Consider the following 20,373-nt stretch of genomic DNA (forward strand, 5'->3'; position numbering starts at 1 on the left):
TATTCCTCTGGCTATTCGGGGTCTCTTCTGGTTCCATACAAATTTTAGGATTATTTGTTCCATTTCTTTGAAAAAAGTGGATGGTATTTTGATGGGGATTGCATTGAATGTGTAGATTGCTCTAGGTAGCATTGACATCTTCACAATGTTAGTTCTTCCAATCCATGAGCATGGAACGTTTTTCCATTTCTTTGTGTCTTCTTCAATTTCTTTCATGAGTATTTTATAGTTTTCTGAGTACAGATCCTTTGCCTCTTTGGTTAAATTTATTCCTAGGTATCTTATGGTTTTGGGTGCAATTGTGAATGGGATGGACTCCTTGATTTGTCTCTCTTCTGTCTTGTTGTTGGTGTATAGGAATGCCACTGATTTCTGTGCATTGATTTTATAGCCTGCTACTTGACTGAATTCCTGTATGAGTTCTAGCAGTTTTGGGGTGGAGTCTTTTGGGTTTTCCACATAAAGTATCATATCATCCATACAGGCTTCTTTCTTAAGCCTTTCTCTTATCGCCCTGGGAAGTGCTCATAACTCACGGGAATGGCTCTGTGTTCAGTGACGAGCAGCTGGCTCTTCTGAGGACGGCCCAGGTTGTTAAACCCTTCTGAGCAACACAACTCATGAATCAAAAATTTATTTATTTGTTTGTTTTTACACCTCCTCACAGGTACTGGAGTTCTGCCTTCTCTCCAGACATGTACTTCTGTATATCCATGTGGTATATTAGAAATATGTATTTGGTCATTTTCCAGTTTCCTGGTATAGAGCTCCTAAAACCTCTAGAATTTCTTAAGTGATAAAAAGTGTTTTTTTGTGTGCTAATGAGATGACTCAGGCAGGTGGGGGGTGGGGGGAGGAACCTAGATAGCTCCCAGATGGGAGCCTGGTCACCAGAGGCCAACAAGCATGTGATTAGAGGGTTAGAATTATCAGCCTACCCTCTGACCTCCAGGAAAAGGGAAAAGGGGCTGGAGATAGAGCTGAGTCACCAATGATGGCTCATTTGATCAGTCATGCCTGTGTCATGAAGCTTCAGTAAGAACTCTGAAACAATGAGGCTGAGGAGGCTGGGGTATATTCATAGAAGCTATGGACACTCTGTACCATCTCCCCACCCCCATTCTTTGTTGCATGCATAGCTTCCCTTTGGCTGTTCCTGAATTGCATCCTTTATGATAAAACTGTAATAGCAGGCATAGTGCTTTCCTGAGTTCTGGAAAACATTAAATGATGGAAAATAAGTGGGGGGAGGGGCATGGAAACCCCTGACTCTGTAGCCAGTTAGTCAGAAGTGTGGGTTATGGGTGGTCCCTGGGTCTTGTGATTGTCTTCTGAAGTGAGTCTTGTGGGGCTGAGGCCTTAAACTCCATGGGGTCTGCATTAACTCCAGGTACTTAGTGTCAGAATTGAAGTGGAGACTACCCAATTTGTGTCCACGAATTGGAGGATTGACATGTATCGGAATGTTGTATTAGGTGTCAGGAAAAAAAAAAAATCCAACTGTGTTCCTTCCCAGTGTTTGCCTTGTGCTTTTTGTTACATTGGAGTCCCTTAAACTTTTATTTGTCCTTTCTGTAGGTATTTCCCAAATATGTGTATGTATAATAAATTGGATTAGTGGACTAACAGTATTTTAAGCATGTGGTTTTGTTCCACGGTGTATTAACACATGAAGTTTCATTTAAAAAATAAGGTAGCATGTCTGTCTGTCATCCAGCCATCCGTCCAGAATGCTTACATCTAGTCCCCTGAGTTTGGCCATATGTGGATTACTTACAATAGCATGAGGCAAGATTATACAAAAAGACAGTCATTGTGTGAAAGCCACATCTATGTACTTAAACACTGTTATAGATAGGTAGCAGTTGTAAAAATAAAACCTACTCTGTAGAGCAAAACAGTTAAAACTCTGAAAAACAAACTGAGGGTTCTAGAGGGTGGGGGGGGATGGGTTAGCCTGGTGATGGGTATTAAAGAGGGCACATTCTGCGTGGAGCACTGGGTGTTATGCACAAACAATGAATCATGGAACACTACATCAAAAACTAATGATGTAATGTATGGTGATTAACATAACAATAAAAAATAAAAAAAAATGAAGTCTGGAATTTAATTGCCTGAGGTCGAATTCTGACCTCACTACTTTTAGTTGTTTGACTTTTACTCACTCTAGTTTTGTTATCTGTAAAATGGGATAATAGCAATATCTATTTCATGATTATCTTGTGAGGATTTTAAAAATTAATGGAAGATTCAGGGCACCTGGGTGGCTCAGTTGGTTAAGCGTCTGCCTTCGGTTCAGGTCATGATCCCAGGGTCCTAGGATCGAGCCCTACATCGGGCTCCCTGCTCAGCAGGGGAGTCTACTTCTCCCTCTCCCTCTGTGTTTCTCTCTCTCTCTCATAAATAAATAAATCTTTGAAAATATTAATGGAAGCTGCTTAAGACAGGACCTCAGGATACTCGGTACATTTGAGCCACTACTACTGTTATCCCTACTACTACCATTACGACTTTCACTAATATTATACTACTAATAGGCTTGTTTTGAACCTGATTTACAGCATAAAGTGGCTCTACAGCTTATAAACTCTTCTGAGCACATATTTACTCAAAATGATTTTATGTGTTTTTGAACTTGTATTAATGAGAAGTTTCAGTTTCAGGAAGTATAAAAGTGAACCACCTGTAAGATTTCTTAAGAAATGATAGAGGAATATTAGACAAGAGGTCAAATAGACTAGGAGAGCAAAGGGAATCTCTTCTTGTAGTGCAGATAGAGAACTTTGAAAGAAACAAAAAATTGGAAATGAGAAGAGTAAATGAAACACCCCAGGCCTGATTAAATAGATGTCTTGGTTGTGAATAATTGACAAACAGACATAAAATTGAAAGAGCATAGCATAGGAGCCATGGGTTACCATCATGAGCAATGCACAGCGAGATTTGGGCACTTGAGTTAAATAAATTGAAATAATTAATGCACTAAATGCTGATAGGAATATTTTATGTACTCTTTTTTTTTGTTATTGCCTAAATGTAACACTGACAGAAAGGGAAAACATGAGTAGCACAAAACTAATGATAAAATATACATCTAATATAACTTCAAAATGGCTTCACTACAGTGGGAGCCAGAGGTTAAAATGTCATCACTCTGGGCGCAAACTACTATATGTGGCTGTCTGAAAAGTTCATTTGTTGGCCTCGTTGAACATAGGCGCCTGGGTGGTTCAGTCGGTTAAGCATCTGACTCTTGATTTCGTCTCAGGTCATGGTCTCGGAGTCCTGAGATTAGGTTCCCTGCTCAGCAGGGAGTCTGCTTCTCTGCCCTTCCCCCTGCCCTCTACTCAGGCATGTGTGCATGTGTGCTCTCTCTCTCTCTCTCAAACGAATTAAAAAAAAAAAATGTATCTGCAAATTAGCCAGCTAATTGATTTTACAACAAAATATGTTAAGGTTTTATTAAAAGCTATTAATATGTTAGAATAGCAAATGTTATTTTGTATACAGCTAGTTTAAAAAACAAAACTCCATGTTCTTACACAGCATTGTTGTTTTTTTTTTAAGATTTTATTTATTTATTTGAGAGAGAGAGAGAAACAGCATGAGAGGGGAGAAGGTCAGAGGGAGAAGCAGGCTCCCCGCTGAGCCGGGAGCCCAATGTGGGACTTGATCCCAGGACTCCGGGATCATGACCTGAGCCAAAGGCAGTCGCTTAACCAACTGAGCCACCCAGACTCCCCTTACACAGCATTGTTTATCATGCTTCCCTTCTATTCCATTTTATTGAACCAAGACTATAAATATATATATATTTTTAACTCAGTCCCATTTTATTGGGCACTTAGGTTGCTTTCAAAGGGATTCCCATTCTTACAGGTGAAACCTGACCTGTATCCATTCCTCAGGATTAATTGGAAGCCTAAACATGGTAGTGTACTTAGAATTAGTATACGCATTTTTACACATTATTTCATATAGTTCTCAGTAATGGGAAGTAAAAGAAAAAAAGTTTTAGCCAAAATTCATCTGAACCCCAAATTTGGTTTGGGTCACTATATCTTTATATATTGTTAATATTTTTTCCTTGATGTCATCTAAAATTATGCATAGATTTTAGGAAGTGATTCTTCAACGTCCTGCTGGGTGACGAGTACATTCTGATAGAGCCTTAGTGCCCTCTCTACCATTTGTTCCTTCATGTGCATTGTGAGAGAAACTCCCCGTGAAGGAAGGGAAATTGTTATTAAATAATAAACACAGATTGTGCTCAGGGTACCAGTAAAAAAAATGTGACATTTGTTCCATGTATTGCTCAAGTAGCTTCTGATACCTTTTCATTCCTGTTATAGATTAGCTTGGACAATAGAACACACTTTTCCTTGTCTTTTCCACATATTCATTGTTTCCTCTCGAGAGATCATGATTTTGAAAAATGTTAAAATTGTGTTAAAATGGGTTTAATGTTTAAGAGTCTCTATTTGCTCCTCTTTTTCTGAATACACTGATTATTTTGTAGTGTAGAGGTCAAGGGCTCTAATTTTATACAAAACTCTATTAAAAGTGGTTTGTTCATGTGAGCATTTCCTCATGATTTCATTTTTTTAAATATGAAATTTCCTTTAGTTTTGCATTTGAAAATCTAAAGCTTTAAAAGAAGTGAAATTTATCTTTAGTAGAATTTTACTTTATTATTGTAAGGTTTTGCACAAATGTTTTGTTCCTAGAATGTTTTACCTTTTATATATTATAATTTTGTCCTTTCAAGGCATTTAATATACTTTCTTTCAGTCTCTGTAGAAACGCTGGAAAAGAATTTGAAGCAGATGGGAAGGCAGCTTCAACAGCTTGAGAAAGATTTGGAAACCTTTCCCCCTCCTGAGGACTTGCATGATAAGTTTGTGACAAAGATGTCCATATCCTTCTGATATCTAAATAACTTAAGTCACTAGTCAACTAGAGTTAGAATTTATTTAATGTTGTAGGTTTATTTGCATAACCAGTGGTTATTCTATAGTGCCAAATAGCAGTTTAACTTTCGCCTTCTTGTGGGGAAGTTTATCAGTGTGTTTACCTATCATGAATAATACAGAAATGTATTCTGCTTTCAATTCTTTTTTTTTTTAAATATCAATTTGGATATTTTCTCTCATCTTTTCCCTTCCATTTGCCCTGTTTCCTTCTGATGTTCATGGTAAATTGAAAGGATGTGAAAACTCAGTTTGAGGAAGTTTGAATCATGATGTGTTTTAGATACTTTTGAAATGTTTCAGGAGGGAAACAAAGATTTTATAGACTGGTGTGACTAGTCAGCTTAATTTCAAGGGTTGGTATAAAAAATTGTGTTCCAGAAACTTTAATATTTCCTTTAGAAATACTGCCTGATTCCAAAATCAAAATGGAATTTGTCATGATCACTACTTGTATAGGTCTTCTCCAAACCCAAAATAAGATCTGTGTGTGTGTGTGTGTGTGTGTGTGTGTGTGTGTGTGTGTGTGTGTGTGTAAATAAGACTGTGTCCTGCTTAATTTAGGTTTCTTTTGAATTCGATTATCTTTTGTTTCACTGACTTTGTGGTTTAGTCTCTAATGAGTAATTGAAGTAATAAACTTTTTTTTTAATTTCCTGAAATGAATGTTGAGTTGCTTTGCAAACCATTGTGTGAGATTAGAGACTGATATCTTTTGTGTTATAATAAAGTATTACTACTATGCATTATTAAAATCCCATATGGACCTCAATTTTATATGAAAGGATAACCCACTTCCAATGAGCTCTTATAAATAGACACTCCTAATATTTTAAACTGAGATACTTGAAATAAAATAACTACTTTTCCTCTTTCCATATCTGCTCCCCTGAGATTTAGCAAATCACAAAATTATTATTTGGTTTGTCATAGAGTTTATTGTATATGCTTTCAGCTTAATTGTGAATTAGTTCAATTTTTAACTTTCTTCATTGTCTCTTTTGGGATATATCATAAAAATGCACTCCAGCAACAATCAATTCAGGCTAATGTGTTTGTTTCCTTTCATATCTTCCCTACCCATTCAGTTTCTTCTTTTATTAGGTAGGGCACCATTATCACTACATTTGAGAAGGTTTTTTTTTTTTTATGTGAAATCTGTATTTACCCATCAAAAGAATACTTTCGCAGCACCTTCTCATTTGGCAAAGTATGCTTTTTAAAACTAAATTTGTTATTGCAGAGTTATATTAGCTTCATCATCCTTAGCTTTTTTCCCCCCTCAATCATTTTATCATGTTAAAATATTCATATGTGACAGTTTATTTTAATCATTAAGCACTGTTAATTGAAGTACTTCCATTGTTCCCTATAGAGAGAACGCATTTTAGAAAAGGGTTCGCTTGCATACAGTTTCTGGTAATACACTGTGAGCTTACTAATTAGGAGGCTCAGGTTTCTGGAACCTATAACCCAAGATAAATTCCTGAGCTTGGCATGAAGGTGGTAGAATCCTGCTCAGCAGACGATTCCAGGACCTATCCATACTTGTATTCATATGACACAAGAAGCTGAATGATGTCGGCTTCTTGAAAGGTATGCAGCTCATAAAAAGCAACCAGCAGGAAATCAGAAACAGGAAGGATGATGCTTTGTTGGAAACAATTTTTCATTCTGAGTACAATTATACTCCATGGACAAGAAAGCTACTACATCCTGTCGCTAAATATCACAACCTAGAAGCCTCTAATGAACTGATTAGCATTCATGTATCTCTTGGAAGTCAGATATATGAACAGTTGGTGCACTTTGCTATTGACACAGCTTATAATCATAAATATTCTTTGCTGAGATTAGATTGCACTCGTTTGCTTTTCATCTTGGTTAGACATACTAGTTTCAAAGTAATTAAATTCATTCATTGCAGAGCTTTGTTTACTTTAATTAGGACTGACAACAAGTCACATTTTGAATAATAAATGGATTTATATAGATCTTATTAAAATGGTAAATTGTGAGCTTCTTATCAGATCTTAGAAAATGAAAGAATTCGGAAACTAAAATGCACAATGAATAAAAATGTATTTAACTAAAGTTTGGGTTATTAACGCTCAAACTTTATGTTTTAAGTTTTAGTGCTTATTAGTTGAAACACATGTCAAATTGTTTGGTTCATCAACCAATTCTGAAAGAACATGTGTGTATTATCTAACTTTAGGGATATATTTTTACAAGTAGATATTTAAACAATTATGACTTAGTAACTTAAATAATCTGTTAATTGAATTGTTTTAAATTATAATGATAGAATTTTGTTATATGAACTTTCACTATTAGCATTCAATTATAGTATATTGTAATTCTTCCAGTGCATGCTTTTTATTCACATAGACTACTGAGTATAAAAATATGAATTTAGTACATCCTTTAAAATGCATGTACAATTATTTCATATATTCACATTGACTTTTTAGTAGTAATTATGTTACTTTCCAATTGCTACGCCTGGGTCAGAAATATAATTGGAGTTGACTATTTCCACTGTAAATATTTGCTTGAAAAATGTGGGACACGAATTTGAGGCAGGTCCATCAACATAGTTGCATGCAAACTATTACATGTGAAGTATCCACATTTAGCTCTTATATGTGAGAAAATTAGGAAAATGCCAGGATTTGTGTCATGTAGTGCCTGTTCATTTCTTTTGAACTTTAGATTCTAGAATACTAGAATTTTAAGGAAAATAACAGATTCTAGAGCATTGCCCTTGAAGTTCTTCTTGCCCAGGATTTACCTTTTCTTCTCTTCCTACGCCATCTCCTGAGTTTCTTAGAAAAAAATCATTTTGCCAGACATTTATATATTTTCATATTCGTCACAACTTATGTTATAATCACTTGGCTTTTTCCCATGTTATAGTCTTTAAATTTCTTCACTGCAGTCCTACTTTATTTTACATACTTTTTTTTTCTTGCTCTCGTATGTAGCAATGTGTTAGGCACTTTTGAAATTATTATGTAGATGCTAAAACTATTCCAATAAATTCCTTGAAAGACTTAGGTCTTATATCTGTATTCCACACTGTGTAAAACACAGCATCTTTTGGATAAAGGAATTCAGTACATTTCTATTTAATTAAACAGTGGTTAGAAAGTAAAATCGAGGAACTGGACCTGTGAAACGTAATATGTATAATATGTGTCCATTTGCAAGAGTGGGAGTTTGGGTAATTGGGTGATTTGTAGTAGCAGATTTTTCTCTCGAATTTCCCCCTTCCTCCCTCCCTCCCTCTTTTCCTTCCTTCCTTCCTTCCTTCCTTCCTCGTCTTCCATTTACATTCTTAACAAAGTTTTAAAACTTGGATTAAAATATCCTTCTCCTCATCCAAATTGGTAATGAACTTTTCCTTCCCTGAGGTCTCACTGTGCTACAGCTACAGCACTTGGGGTGCTCACGGCTCTTTTATAGTTACAGTCTAGTTTTTCCAGGCAATGTCACTCACCTTAGCCACAACTTCCCCAACAACCCAACGTAAACTAGCCTCTCTGAGTCTGTATAATATCACACACTTTTATTTTCAGCATCATACTTATCACTCTCTCTCATGCATTTACTTCTTTTCTCTGTGCCACTCTCCAGAATGTATGTTTCATAAAAGCAGGGATTCTGCCTACCTCGTTAATTAGTGTTTTCCCTATTGCCCAGAAGAGTGGAATGCAGTGGAGCTTAGTGAATACTTACTGAATGGCTGGCTGGCTGCCTGGCTAGCTGGATCCTGAGTACTTAAGAAGATCTATAAAATGTATTAGACATAGAGGACGGATTGAAGCTGGTCCTTATAAGCTGTGTTAATGGAAGTACTAGATATCCTTGTTGGGGGAAGCACAATAATCAGGGCAGGACATGAGACTGAATGTGAAATGTATTTGTGCTGGGTGGTTTCACCATCTCTTAATGAGAGAATAGCCCATCAGTAATGATGTAGAGTGCTTCATTAATGTAACCATTTATTCTGTCCTATCAGACAATCATTTTAAACTGAAAATTAATTTGACTATTTCCAAAATTGTTTCTGTTCAATCACAATTTTACCATTCTTGCGGGTAATTCCAGTTATTCAAAGCTCCACTCATTCCTTTGGGAGCAAATTGTTTCATAGATAACAATGATAAGAAAATGAACTTAGAAAGCTTTCTAGCTATTAAAACAAGACCATGTCATTTCCATGGTTTTGGCTCTTGGATTTCTTTCCTATCATATCTTTTTAGTTTATATAGAATTGTAGTGTTTTTATTAAGAATGTTCAGGTGGGCGCCTGGGTGGCTCAGTCAGTTAAGCAACTGACTCTTGATTTTGGCTCAGGTCATGATCTGATCTCTTGTGAGACTGAGTCCTGTGTTGGGCTCTGTGCTTGGTGTGGAGCCTGCTTAAGATTCTCTTTCTTGGGGCACCTGGGTGGAGTAGTCAGTTAAGCACCTAATTCTTGCTTTCAGCTCAGGTCTGCTCTCAGGGTCATGAGATGGAGCCACACGTCAGACACCACACCCAGTGGGGAGTCTGCTCGAGTTTCCCTGTCCCTCTCCCTCTGCCCCTGCACACCCCCTCCTCAAATAAATAAGTAAATCTTCCAAAAAAAAAAAAAAACCTCCCTCCCTCCCTCATCCCCCCCGCCCATGCACTTTCCTCTCTTGCTGTCTCCAAAAAAAAAAAAAAAAGTGCTCAGGTATATTTCTAATATTTTATTAACTTGTGATTACTACCTGAAAATCTTAAGTGTTATTGGATAATACTTACAGTTTTATTTTAACCTGTTGACCAAATTGATTTTTTTTTTTTAGTATTTTATTTGAGAAAGAGCGTGCACAAGCGGGGGGTGGTAGTGGGGGGAGAAGCAGCAATGGGAGGGGGAGAAGCAAGCAACCCGCTGAGCAGGGAGCCTGATGTGGGGCTCGATCCCAGGACCCTGGGATCATGATCTGAGCTGAAGGCAAAGTTGCTTAACCAACTGAGCCACTCAGGCGCCCCAACCAAACTGATTCTTGAGAATGGGCATATTCCCAGGTATTAGGATAAAATTGCTAATATTTGTGAAGTACCTATTATTAAAATGCAAAGCCTTACCATGCAGTGAGGGGGAAGAAAAGGAGTAGCTTTAGGACCGTACAATTAGAAACACCCCCTAAAGTAGTATACTTAGTGTGTTGTCCAGCACAACTACTTTTCAGGGACTCTATTAGCCCTTAATGTTACATCCAAATTGTATGTGTGTGAATGCATAGATGTGAAATTTTTTGAATGGAAGTTCCATGGCTTTCATCGCACTTTTGAGGAGGCCTGTTACCCTTGCCACCAAAGTTTAAGAATGATGGCACACTAGGGGAAAATGAATAATTGGTGCCAATGTAGTGGCAGGCAAGTAGACTTAATGCAGCCAAGCAGATGGAACAGGGCATCTACAGAAGGGGCTGACCATCAGAGGTGACCATCCTCTAGAAATGTGGCAGGAGCAAAGCACGAGTAGGGAATTGGACTAGAAGGAAAAACTCTGTTCCAGCAGAATACAATGGATTACAAATGCTGTGTGTTCAGTGGAACGAACTTATAGCCGTAGAGATGAGAGAAGAAGGCTTTGTGGAAGAGGAAGAATTGAAGGAAACTTTGAATGATAGGTTTGGACAAGCAAAGGCAGAAAATAGTTTCTCTTTTAGACAAGAGTTGAGGATATATAAATAATCCATATGGATATAGTCTGTATCTGGGACATAAATAATTTTAGGTGAGAGTTATAGATTGAATAAATAAGCCAGTGTTGATTTCTGACCTTACTATATAAATGAAGGAATGATTATTTCACATTACAAATGAATCACCATATGGTCCATTTAATGTTAGTTCCTGAATGTGTTTCAAATGTGGTTTTTTAATTTACATAAATTCACTTTATACTATTTCATGAATATGGATATTTCCTTAGACAAAGTGATTGGAAATCTGTCCCGTGTGACTGTATTGTTACAATTTCTTGTGATTTTGTGATTTGAGTAATTATACAAAATCTTTTGTTATTTATCTAAGCATTAAGAAATGATACCACACACAAATTCATCAACCACTCATCAACCACTGCTACTATTCTGATCTAGACATAGAAAATATAAGGGAGCATTTTGCTCTTCAGATGAATATAATAGCCACAGAAAGATCTATAGATTTTCTTAAGGTTGTTAAAAAATACCAACTCTTGCATTAGAATCCAGACTTCCTATGTTCTAGTTTGTTCTTTCTTTCCTAAAATACTATATATAAAAGTAAGAAGAGCATTGTATGGCAGGGAAAGGGAGAAAAAGGAACTAGCATAGAAGGGTAGTAGGTGATCTGTGGTCTCACCCTAGACATGGGTACAAGTGAGCTTGATTGACTGGGATGCCTTTCCTTTTGGGGAGCTTGGGTTCCAATTGGTAGAAATTTTCCATGCCCCTTGGATTTCACCGCCCATCTGGCAGCAGGGCTGCCTCTTTCTCTCTCAAAATAAAGGGCCCAGATCAGTTTCCTTATTTTATCTTCCACTGGAGGATACTCTGATCAGAGGAATCGTATCTTTTGAAATCTTTCCTTTAGGTTATAAACATTCCATGTTTGGTTTTCTTTTCTTGGTCTGAATCTAGTTATTCTTATTACTGACTTTTTAAAAAATTATGCTAATATCTTTATTTTCTTACATTAGAGGCAGTAAGATGGCTTTGATAACCTTAATTCTATGTGTTCCGTTTCTTTAAAAGTCCCAGTTTAAAGGAGCCATAGAGGATTGTGAATCATACTCTTAGCAGTCATCTTTTTAGAATGACGTATGGTATATGTAACCGCGTTAGTGATTTGTCACACTACAAAGGAAATGCTATGGTTTGTTTAAAAAATGTTTTCTAATGCCATCTAATGCCATCACTGCATTCTCACTGTTAGTCTTCTGAAAATCAGTGTGCTTTGAATTGTGTTGTCATAATAAATGGGAAAAGAACATTTCTGTATGTGCAGGTGTATGTGCCAGATCATAATTGAAAACATGCAATGCATAGAATATATGTACCAATTTTCCAAAGGAGAGTTAAAACATGAAGTTACATAATATTTGAAGTTTCTGATGTAACTCTTAAAATATTTTTGGATTGATCTTAGAAACTTAAAGCTTAAAATGAGTAAGTGGTCAATAAAAATACTAAGTGATTACATTTACTACTAAGTGCTATTCATTTCTCTAAGAACTTTGCATTATTAACTCATTTAGCCCTCACCACAGCCCTGTAAAATGGGTGGTATTCTCATTCCCCAGTTTACAGTTGAGGAAATTGTAGCACGGAGAGAATAAGGCACTTGCCCATAGCCATCTACATCCAGGTGTAGGAGCCTGATATTGACCCCAGTTGTCCAACTTAACCTGTATGTTCAGTGCCCATGTAGTTGATTTCAGTATCATCGAAATTACTCAGTTTCAGCTACTGAGCTATAATTTAAATCATATGCATGATCTGAATAACATAGATACACAAATTGGAAGTAGAATTTCCTTAAACTCAATTGTAAAAGAAAAATATTAAATAAATATTTCTTTTCTGGTAACTGTGACAGAGTTAAGAGATTGAATTTAAGATTTCACCACTGTACAGGATAGATTGAGTTACAAGAACAGTGAGCTGTTAGAGGTAGTTTTGGCATTTTGGACTCACGGGTTTGTTTATTTTTTCTAAAACATTGTAAGTTTCTGGATCCCTTAACTATAACATACAGCTTTGTTATCAGTGCAAAAGAACAATATGAGAAACTTTTTAAGTTACATGAAAATATGGAGAAGTCATACCAGAGTATGTTGGGATACTACGCCATTGATGTGAAGAAGATGTCTGTGGAAGACTTTTTAAATGACTTGAATAACTTCAGAACCACATTCATGGTATGTTAAAAATTTTAATTTGTTTTTTGAAAAGGTGTCTGTGTCAGTACTATCGCGTCGATTATTACTTTAGTCTCATTACTTTATTACACTCCTGTTGTCTGTAGTAAAATAAAATCTACCTTCCCTGATGTTGAAAGTTAGCTTTAAAAATTTTAGATTTTAACACTATTGAGAAATATGCGGTTTGTTCTCTTTTTGGCCTTCCCAACATTAAGCTGTAATCGGAAATTTTGATTGAAAATGTGACAAATTCTGAAGTTTTTCATAAAGACTCCCCTCCTGGCCAATTATGGAACACTTTTGTAATATGTTTTTGGCTATGAATTTGTTTCTTTATACTTAAGCTCAGTTTGTATTTTTGTGGTATAATTTTACCAAATTCCATGAAGCTTTTATGAAGCCTTTCCCCCCCTTTTCTTTTCTTAATGCATTGTACAATAAGCTACCTGTGATTTGCCTTTGAATGGATTTTACATTCCTAGGGTTTCCTTTAGATACTTTAATAGGGAGGTCAGGTCTTTGATGTGGAATCCTTTCATTTAGGCATTAAAAAGATCTTTTGAAAAGTATTAGCTGATTAGATGAGAAAAAAAAACCACACACACATTAAAGTGAGAAAGCATTGTTGCCTCCCTGGGGAAACTGGTGATACATTTCTGCAACAAAAAATTATGTTATTCTTAATAGATGGGTAAGTCATTTCTCTATTTTAGCAAATGTTTGTGGGGATTAAAAAGTTTTGAAGGGTAAAGAAAAAAGCTTGAATTTTAAAGAAGTGGTTCTTTTTACTCTCAGGAAAAATTTATTGCTGAATTTATTGGACTTGGTTATAATCACTTGGTTATGAGATAGTCCTTTAATAAAAATTCAGTACTTTAAACTATTCTACAATAAATACACACATTTGCTCATAGCTTTAGTTTTTTCCCTTCACAGATTCAAAATGATTCTTTAGTTGTTCACTACCAGAAGTGGAAGAAGTGGATTTGATTGATAAATATATGCCTATATGTGTGATATATTATACAGTATATTTAACTTTTGTATCTTACAAGGCAACATGGCTTAGTGGAAGTAGCATAGGTTTTTGAGTCTGGGAGAGCTAGGTTTAGACTCCACACTAGTTATGTGACTGTGAACTGATGTAACCTTCCTGAGCCTCAGTTTCCATATATATAAATAGAAGTATTAATTCCTTTCTCATAAGAGTGTTTATTAAACCAGCTAATATATATTAAGTATTTATCACAGCTCCTTGCACATGGTAGTTTTTTAATAAATTAGTGTGCAGTGAAGGATTAACTTAGTAGTCTTGAGGTATTTCAACCCTGCATATTTCAAAGAAAATACTAGCCCTCCACTGGCTCCTGAGAGATCACCTGTAAGCCCGTGGAATACCCTGTCTCATAAGGATGTTTTTGTATGCCTGGGGCCTTGGACCAAACTATAGATAGGTGTTGCTTGAAATGTGATTTATGGTGAGTACCTGTTCTTGTTCACCTGAAGCCCTGGAGTGCACTGTTCAGTTTCTTCTCTATAGGAGGCTAGGGCCTGAGTAGCTAAGGTTGTCCATGTGGAAGGTCCATGCCTATGTGACTGACCTTCCCAATAAAAACTCTTGACACCAAGGCATGGGAGAGTTCCCTTGGTTGGCAGTACTTCATATGTGTTGTCACGCATCATTGCTAGAATAATGGAATTCCTCTGGGAGAAGTTCATGGTGATTTTAATCTGTGCCCTTTCACGGTAATAAACTGTAACCATGAGTACAAGAGCTTTTCTGGGTTCTGAGTCCTTCCATCAAATTATCAAACCAGTGGGTGGTCTTGGGGACCCCCGACACAATTATGCATAAAAATATAAAATAGATATATGAACTAATAACACCTATCATAATGAGTGTTCCGTGAACCAGATATTCTTCCAAATGCTTTATGTATGTTATTTCAGTCAATCTTCATAATAGTTTTCCAACTAGCACTGTTACCATCCCTCTGTGGCACAAAGATGGAACGTATCTGGCTTAAGAACGTATCTGGCTTAATGTCATTTAGCTATAAAATGGTAGAACTAGGATTTGAACCCATACAGTCTTCCTCCAAGAGCCTGTACAATTAAATGCTATATAGTGCTCCTTCTCACGTTTTATAACTTGTGTTCTATTTTACAAATAAGAACACTGGCATAGGAAGGGTTTTCTAATGAAACCAAGGCTGTACTTTTTTTTAAGCATTTAGATTGACATTTGAATCAAGTCTAATTCCCAATTTTCCTAAGATCTGGTAGGATTGGAGGGCTTTGGACATTCTGGGGGTAACTTGGTCATTGTGTTACTAAGTGGTGGGCAGAGGGAGAAAGTGTTTGAATGGAGAAGCATTCAAAAGAGGGGGGTAATAGAGTGACAGCTACACTTTGTCTATTTCAGAGTTCACATGGGTCCTAGAAGTAGAAGCTGTCACACACGCATATGCACATTGTACTGAATTAACCTTATTAGAGCTAAATATAAAAAATTATTTAAATAATTTGGAGAGGAAATTTTCTTTTGGGTAAAAATAGACACAAGACTGTAAGGGAAGTGGTTATATCAAGGTAGTGAAATTTGGCACACAAATTTTATTCTTTCTTCCTTTCTGGTAAATATGGTTATGCTGCTTGAATTTTAGACAGTGTATGTTTAAAAAAGATGACAGTGTCAATATTGGCAAACATTTTTGACAAATGTTTTGTTTTCTCAAATTCTCCTGATCTCTTATGTTGCTATTTAATTCCACACTATTCAACTTTGAAAATCCAGTTAACCTCACTGAATCAGTTTGAAAATTTTAGCAACAGATGTAGAACTTTAATGTGTTGAAAGTCTGTTCTGGAAAGGCATATCAATACAATCTCTTTTTGAGAAAATACTGGTAAGATATGTTTATATTGTTACTTCATCCACTGGTATTTAGGAATACTCCTGGTCATGAATGAGCAAATTTTACCATTAAAGTGGAGGTCCACTTTGTATTACATACATGGAGTTGGAACCACTGTCCTCATTCCATACCTCCCCCCCCCCAAAAAAAAACTATGGCAGTTTTCCATGGAATGTTTTCTCCCAAGTTCAGATCATTCTGCTCATGGTTCCCTATACCTGGAGCATTCTGTCCGTATTTTGCCCAGCAAAATTACTATACTCATCCTTCTGCTCTCTGCTGAGACTTCACTTCATCTGTTTAGACCTGTGACTATCTTACTTACCTTTGTTTCTCTAGTGTAATTCATGGCATTTATCTATTACTCAACAAACAGATAAATTTGTTGAGTAATAGATAATCTCATCTACAATGGGGGCCAGGATTTAATAGCTAATACATATAGTGCTAGCAAGTGCCAGGTACCCCATTCATTCATTTAACCCTAACAGTAACCAGATGTGGTATCCATACGGTTGTTGTTCTGATTTTACAGATGAGAAAACTGAGGCTTAGAGAGATTGTGACTTGCCAGCAATTGACGGAGCTGAGGGGCTAACCCAGAGGGTCTTGTACCAGTCTATGCCATATATGGCTGAACTCTATTAATTCCTATTAAATATAGCAATTACATTTAAATGGCTAACAGAGCTAATCTGAAACTTAATACCTCCCCAAAATAAAAATGTGGCCCCTTTTATTTTTAATAGTGATCGGTTTGTGAATAATTTACCCAAAAATATTTATATTTTAGAATTGCCCCAGAATTTATTCTTAAGCAATTAAAGTCTGGCTCATTTCTATTTGAAGCCCTTTACTATACCTTTTACCAACCCCTATAATGGGTACCAGAGTTACTAAGATTGTTTAACTACTTTGTTTAGATGTAGCTGTCCAGGTTCTTTTTTTTTTTTTCTTCTCCTTTCCTTTCTGAGAGCCCCTACCCAATAGCTAAAGGAATATCTGTTCTAGACTGCTGCCTCAAGCCGTGTAGACCAACGGAGAAAAGTGCCATAATCACATAACTTATTCTGAGGAGCACCTGCTCATTGTGCAGCTTACCTCACCTCTTTTCGCCTTGGAGATTCTCGAGTGGCAATTAATTTGTTGTTGTTTTAATGATCTACTCTAGGTAGATGGTTTCTATTTAGAACTACTGCTCAGTTTCCAAGAGATAGGGAGTAAGTTTCCATTGTCATCTTATTTAGCTTTATTTTTATTACCATCTTCAACAAGATGAATCCAGAAACAGCTGCCACCAATCGAGTGCCTTCTTCTTGCTAGACTCCACACTAGATGCTTTACGCGTGTCCTCCAACTTTGTCTTCCCATTGTTCTCCTGAGGGACAGAATGTCACCTGTGTGGTAACTGTGGGGTAGAGAATCTCAGTGCCTTTGCAGAAGGCTTCAGAATTGGTAGGGGCTAGTATTTGAATGGAAGCCTGCCTGACTCCAAAGCCTGTACTTTTGAAAATATTTCCAAGTAGACTGGTGCTCAGAGAGTTTGGGAGAATTGTTAAAATGTGATTTTTAAGGGCATTTTTGATAACTTACTAGAAGGAATCAGCACAAGACCTACTTTATTTCTTCATTCCTTGATAGAATAGCTTTCTGTCTACATTGATGTGTTCATGGTAGAAGAATGTGTGCTGGGCAGGTTCTATTTCAAAACATAAGATGTTCTCTTTTAAAATGAGAGGATTATTAACATACACCAAGGCTGGGGTGAGGATGGGTAAAGAGTCAGCACCTTTCTGTAATAGATTGTTTCCTGTAGGACTCATGGGAACCATGGAGTTCACATTAGAGATACTAGGTGGGAATATTTGACCCCACACTGTAGGCTCAGTACATCAGTGTCCTCCCAGGCATCAGGTTTCATCAAGTGAAGTTCATGCCTTCAGTTGTATAGTGTTGTAGAACAATAATCATCGTTTTCCACTCATGATTGGCTTTAGGCACATTGTTACATGCAATTACCAATGTACCCATTACTCACAGAGGTGATGCTTCTACAGGATGAATTGAGCCCATTATGGAACTCTTGTTGGCTTTTACTAGGACCCTCCACCCCCTGCCTTTATCCTACCTAACAGCTATAGCATGTTCATGTTGGTCCTTTGAGTTTAAACCTAATTTTCATGTGTCTCATTGGGCCCTGTGGCCTTGAAGCATGATGTTTGTCCTGGCCCCACTTCTCACTTGTATTAGAGAATTTTGCTCAAAGTGCCTTCACTCACACCTGAAGTATGCGGTCTCTTCTTTAACATTTTCATTTCTTATCTTGGTGATGCTTTCCTTTTTCGTCATTGAAAGTTGTTTTGCTATTCTCTTTCTTTAACCAGAATTATTAGCACAGTGCAACAACACTCTTAACTCCTTAAGCAAATTTCCTCTGACACCTTGTTTATTTTATTTAACAACTTCATCTTAGAGAAATACTTCTGAAGGCTTCCCCTCCTGGCTCTCCTTTGTTATTTGTTTCCTTATAGGTAGCATGTTTGAAAACAATTTTCCTACCAAATTATACTTATTAAGAATATGGCATTTTTCTGTGTATTTGAAGTATAATTGATACACCATGTTACATTAGTTTCAGGTGTAAGACATCCAGCACCTCTCTACATTATGCTGTGCTCACAAGTTAGCTACCATGTAACAATGACTAACAGAACGTCATCGACTATATACCCCATGCTGTATCTTTTGTCCCCGAGACCTCTTCATTCCATAACTGGAAGCCTGTATCTCCCACTTCCCTTCACCTATTTTGCCCATCCTCCCAGCCCCCTCCCCTCTGACAGCCACCAGTGTGTTCTCTTTATTTACAGATCTCTTTCTGTCAACTTTCTGTTTGATTAGACATATGTAACCCCCGTGATGACCGTCTGAGTTTACTATTTCATATATTCCCATACAGAATTGGCATGATTACACTTAAAGAAGTCAGACTTTTTTGGTTCGTGTAGTTCCTTTTCTGAGCACATGAACATTTTCTGTAGGGATTGTAAAGTACAGAAAAAAATCACTGGACATCCTTCTTTGTCATTTCTCAGACCTGCATATCTGGGCACCCCACTTTCAGGTTAGGATTTTGAGGGTGAGAAAAACAATCCCTGCCTTAAAAGGGATTTCTTATGCATACACAAGAGGTGGGGTAGCCTCTCTTAGGCTTTTTCTTTCTTTTTCGGGCACTGGGTTTGGGTGTATGTGCTGAACTTTGCAGTTTTTCTTGTCCCTAAAGTCCAATCAGTTCCTCCCTAAACTTCCTTCCCCGCATACATACCTCCCATCTGAATTGTGTAATGACAGTCACAGAGGAAGAATTCACTCTCATGTCTTCAAATCTTAAGTGATTTATGAACTTGGCCTATGGGAAGCCTCACCCTTGCTGCTTGTTTTTCAGAGTGGTATTTTGCCATCTGCCTTGTTTTGGGGAAGACGGCCGTGGCTGAGAGTGTGTGCTCTGGCATCAGAGCACCCAGGCTGTTAGAACTATGGGCAAGTTACTTAACCTTACTGAGCCTGTTTTCTGCTAAAAATACCATGTGTTCCTTAGGGGTGTTTTGTATTGAAGATCAAATGACATGATGAACATGCACCCTCAAAACAAGTTAACTGTCTACAAAGAATAGAAGTAATTTTCACCTTTGCCATTTAATTACAACAGGATCGGTATTTTAAATATTGTGTCCCTTTTTTATTTTATGCTTCCACATAGATATTTTGAACTAAATAAATAACATTTTTCATCAATAGCTCTGTGTTTAGATTACTTCTATAATTTTGTTAAAGTTATGTTTCATCCTGTTGAAGATCCATCATTCATGCTACTTGAAGACTTTAAGTTAATTTTTGGTTCATACAGTTGAAATACACTGTGTAGTGAACAAATATGAAATCAGTTATAACTCATTTACTCTTGCTGCATGAGTTGATCAAATACAATTTATTCTTCTACTGAATACTGAGATTAAAGTAGTGATTTGCCAAACAAAAATGAAATCATCCAATGAGGGGATATTTTTAGTATAAAATTTTCTTGGTAAAGAGGACAACCAGAACGGAACTGATTATTTAAATTTACTATTTTAAATAATTTTTAATTAAATATTTTAAATAAAATTATTTAAATTTGATGCTTGTCAACATTAAATGTCATTTCTGATGACCATTGTATGGACTAAGTAGCTGACCAACAGGAACTCTGAAGCACTAAGCCTTTCCTGTGTGCTCCTTAAATCTTGTAGATTGACTCATGATATTATCAGAGCAATGAAAAGCATGTAAAAGTCCCGTGGTTTGATGTTGAGCCCACTTGTGTAATTATTGTAGGGAATATCTTCTCTCCTTGCTTGTTCTGGTGAGTTTACAGCTTAAAAAATGTCTTTAGTGGCAGTATTGCTATTCTGAGATCATCCTGGGAGGTATAAAGCTCCAAACCTAGAACAAAACAAACATTTTAACTATAGGACATTTTCTTTATATCCTGTAG

At 36.7% G+C, this 20,373-nt stretch overlaps 1 protein-coding gene across 5 annotated transcripts in view; it reads left to right on the forward strand.

The window, feature by feature from the left end:
* Nucleotides 1-20,373, forward strand: part of DIAPH3 (diaphanous related formin 3) — a 488,952-nt gene that overhangs the window by 290,587 nt on the left and 177,992 nt on the right. For all 5 annotated transcript variants that reach the window (XM_073894471.1, XM_073894473.1, XM_073894474.1 and 2 more), the window contains 2 exons: nucleotides 4,795-4,918; nucleotides 12,753-12,918. In XM_073894471.1, coding sequence (XP_073750572.1) covers nucleotides 4,795-4,918; nucleotides 12,753-12,918 — 290 coding nt within the window. The remainder of the gene's footprint in view (nucleotides 1-4,794; nucleotides 4,919-12,752; nucleotides 12,919-20,373) is intronic.

The sequence above is a fragment of the Callorhinus ursinus genome, unplaced genomic scaffold (assembly GCF_003265705.2).
Source record: "Callorhinus ursinus isolate GAN/ISIS: 27379988/994484 unplaced genomic scaffold, GSC_fseal_2.0 scaffold7, whole genome shotgun sequence".
Lineage (NCBI taxonomy): Eukaryota > Metazoa > Chordata > Mammalia > Carnivora > Otariidae > Callorhinus > Callorhinus ursinus.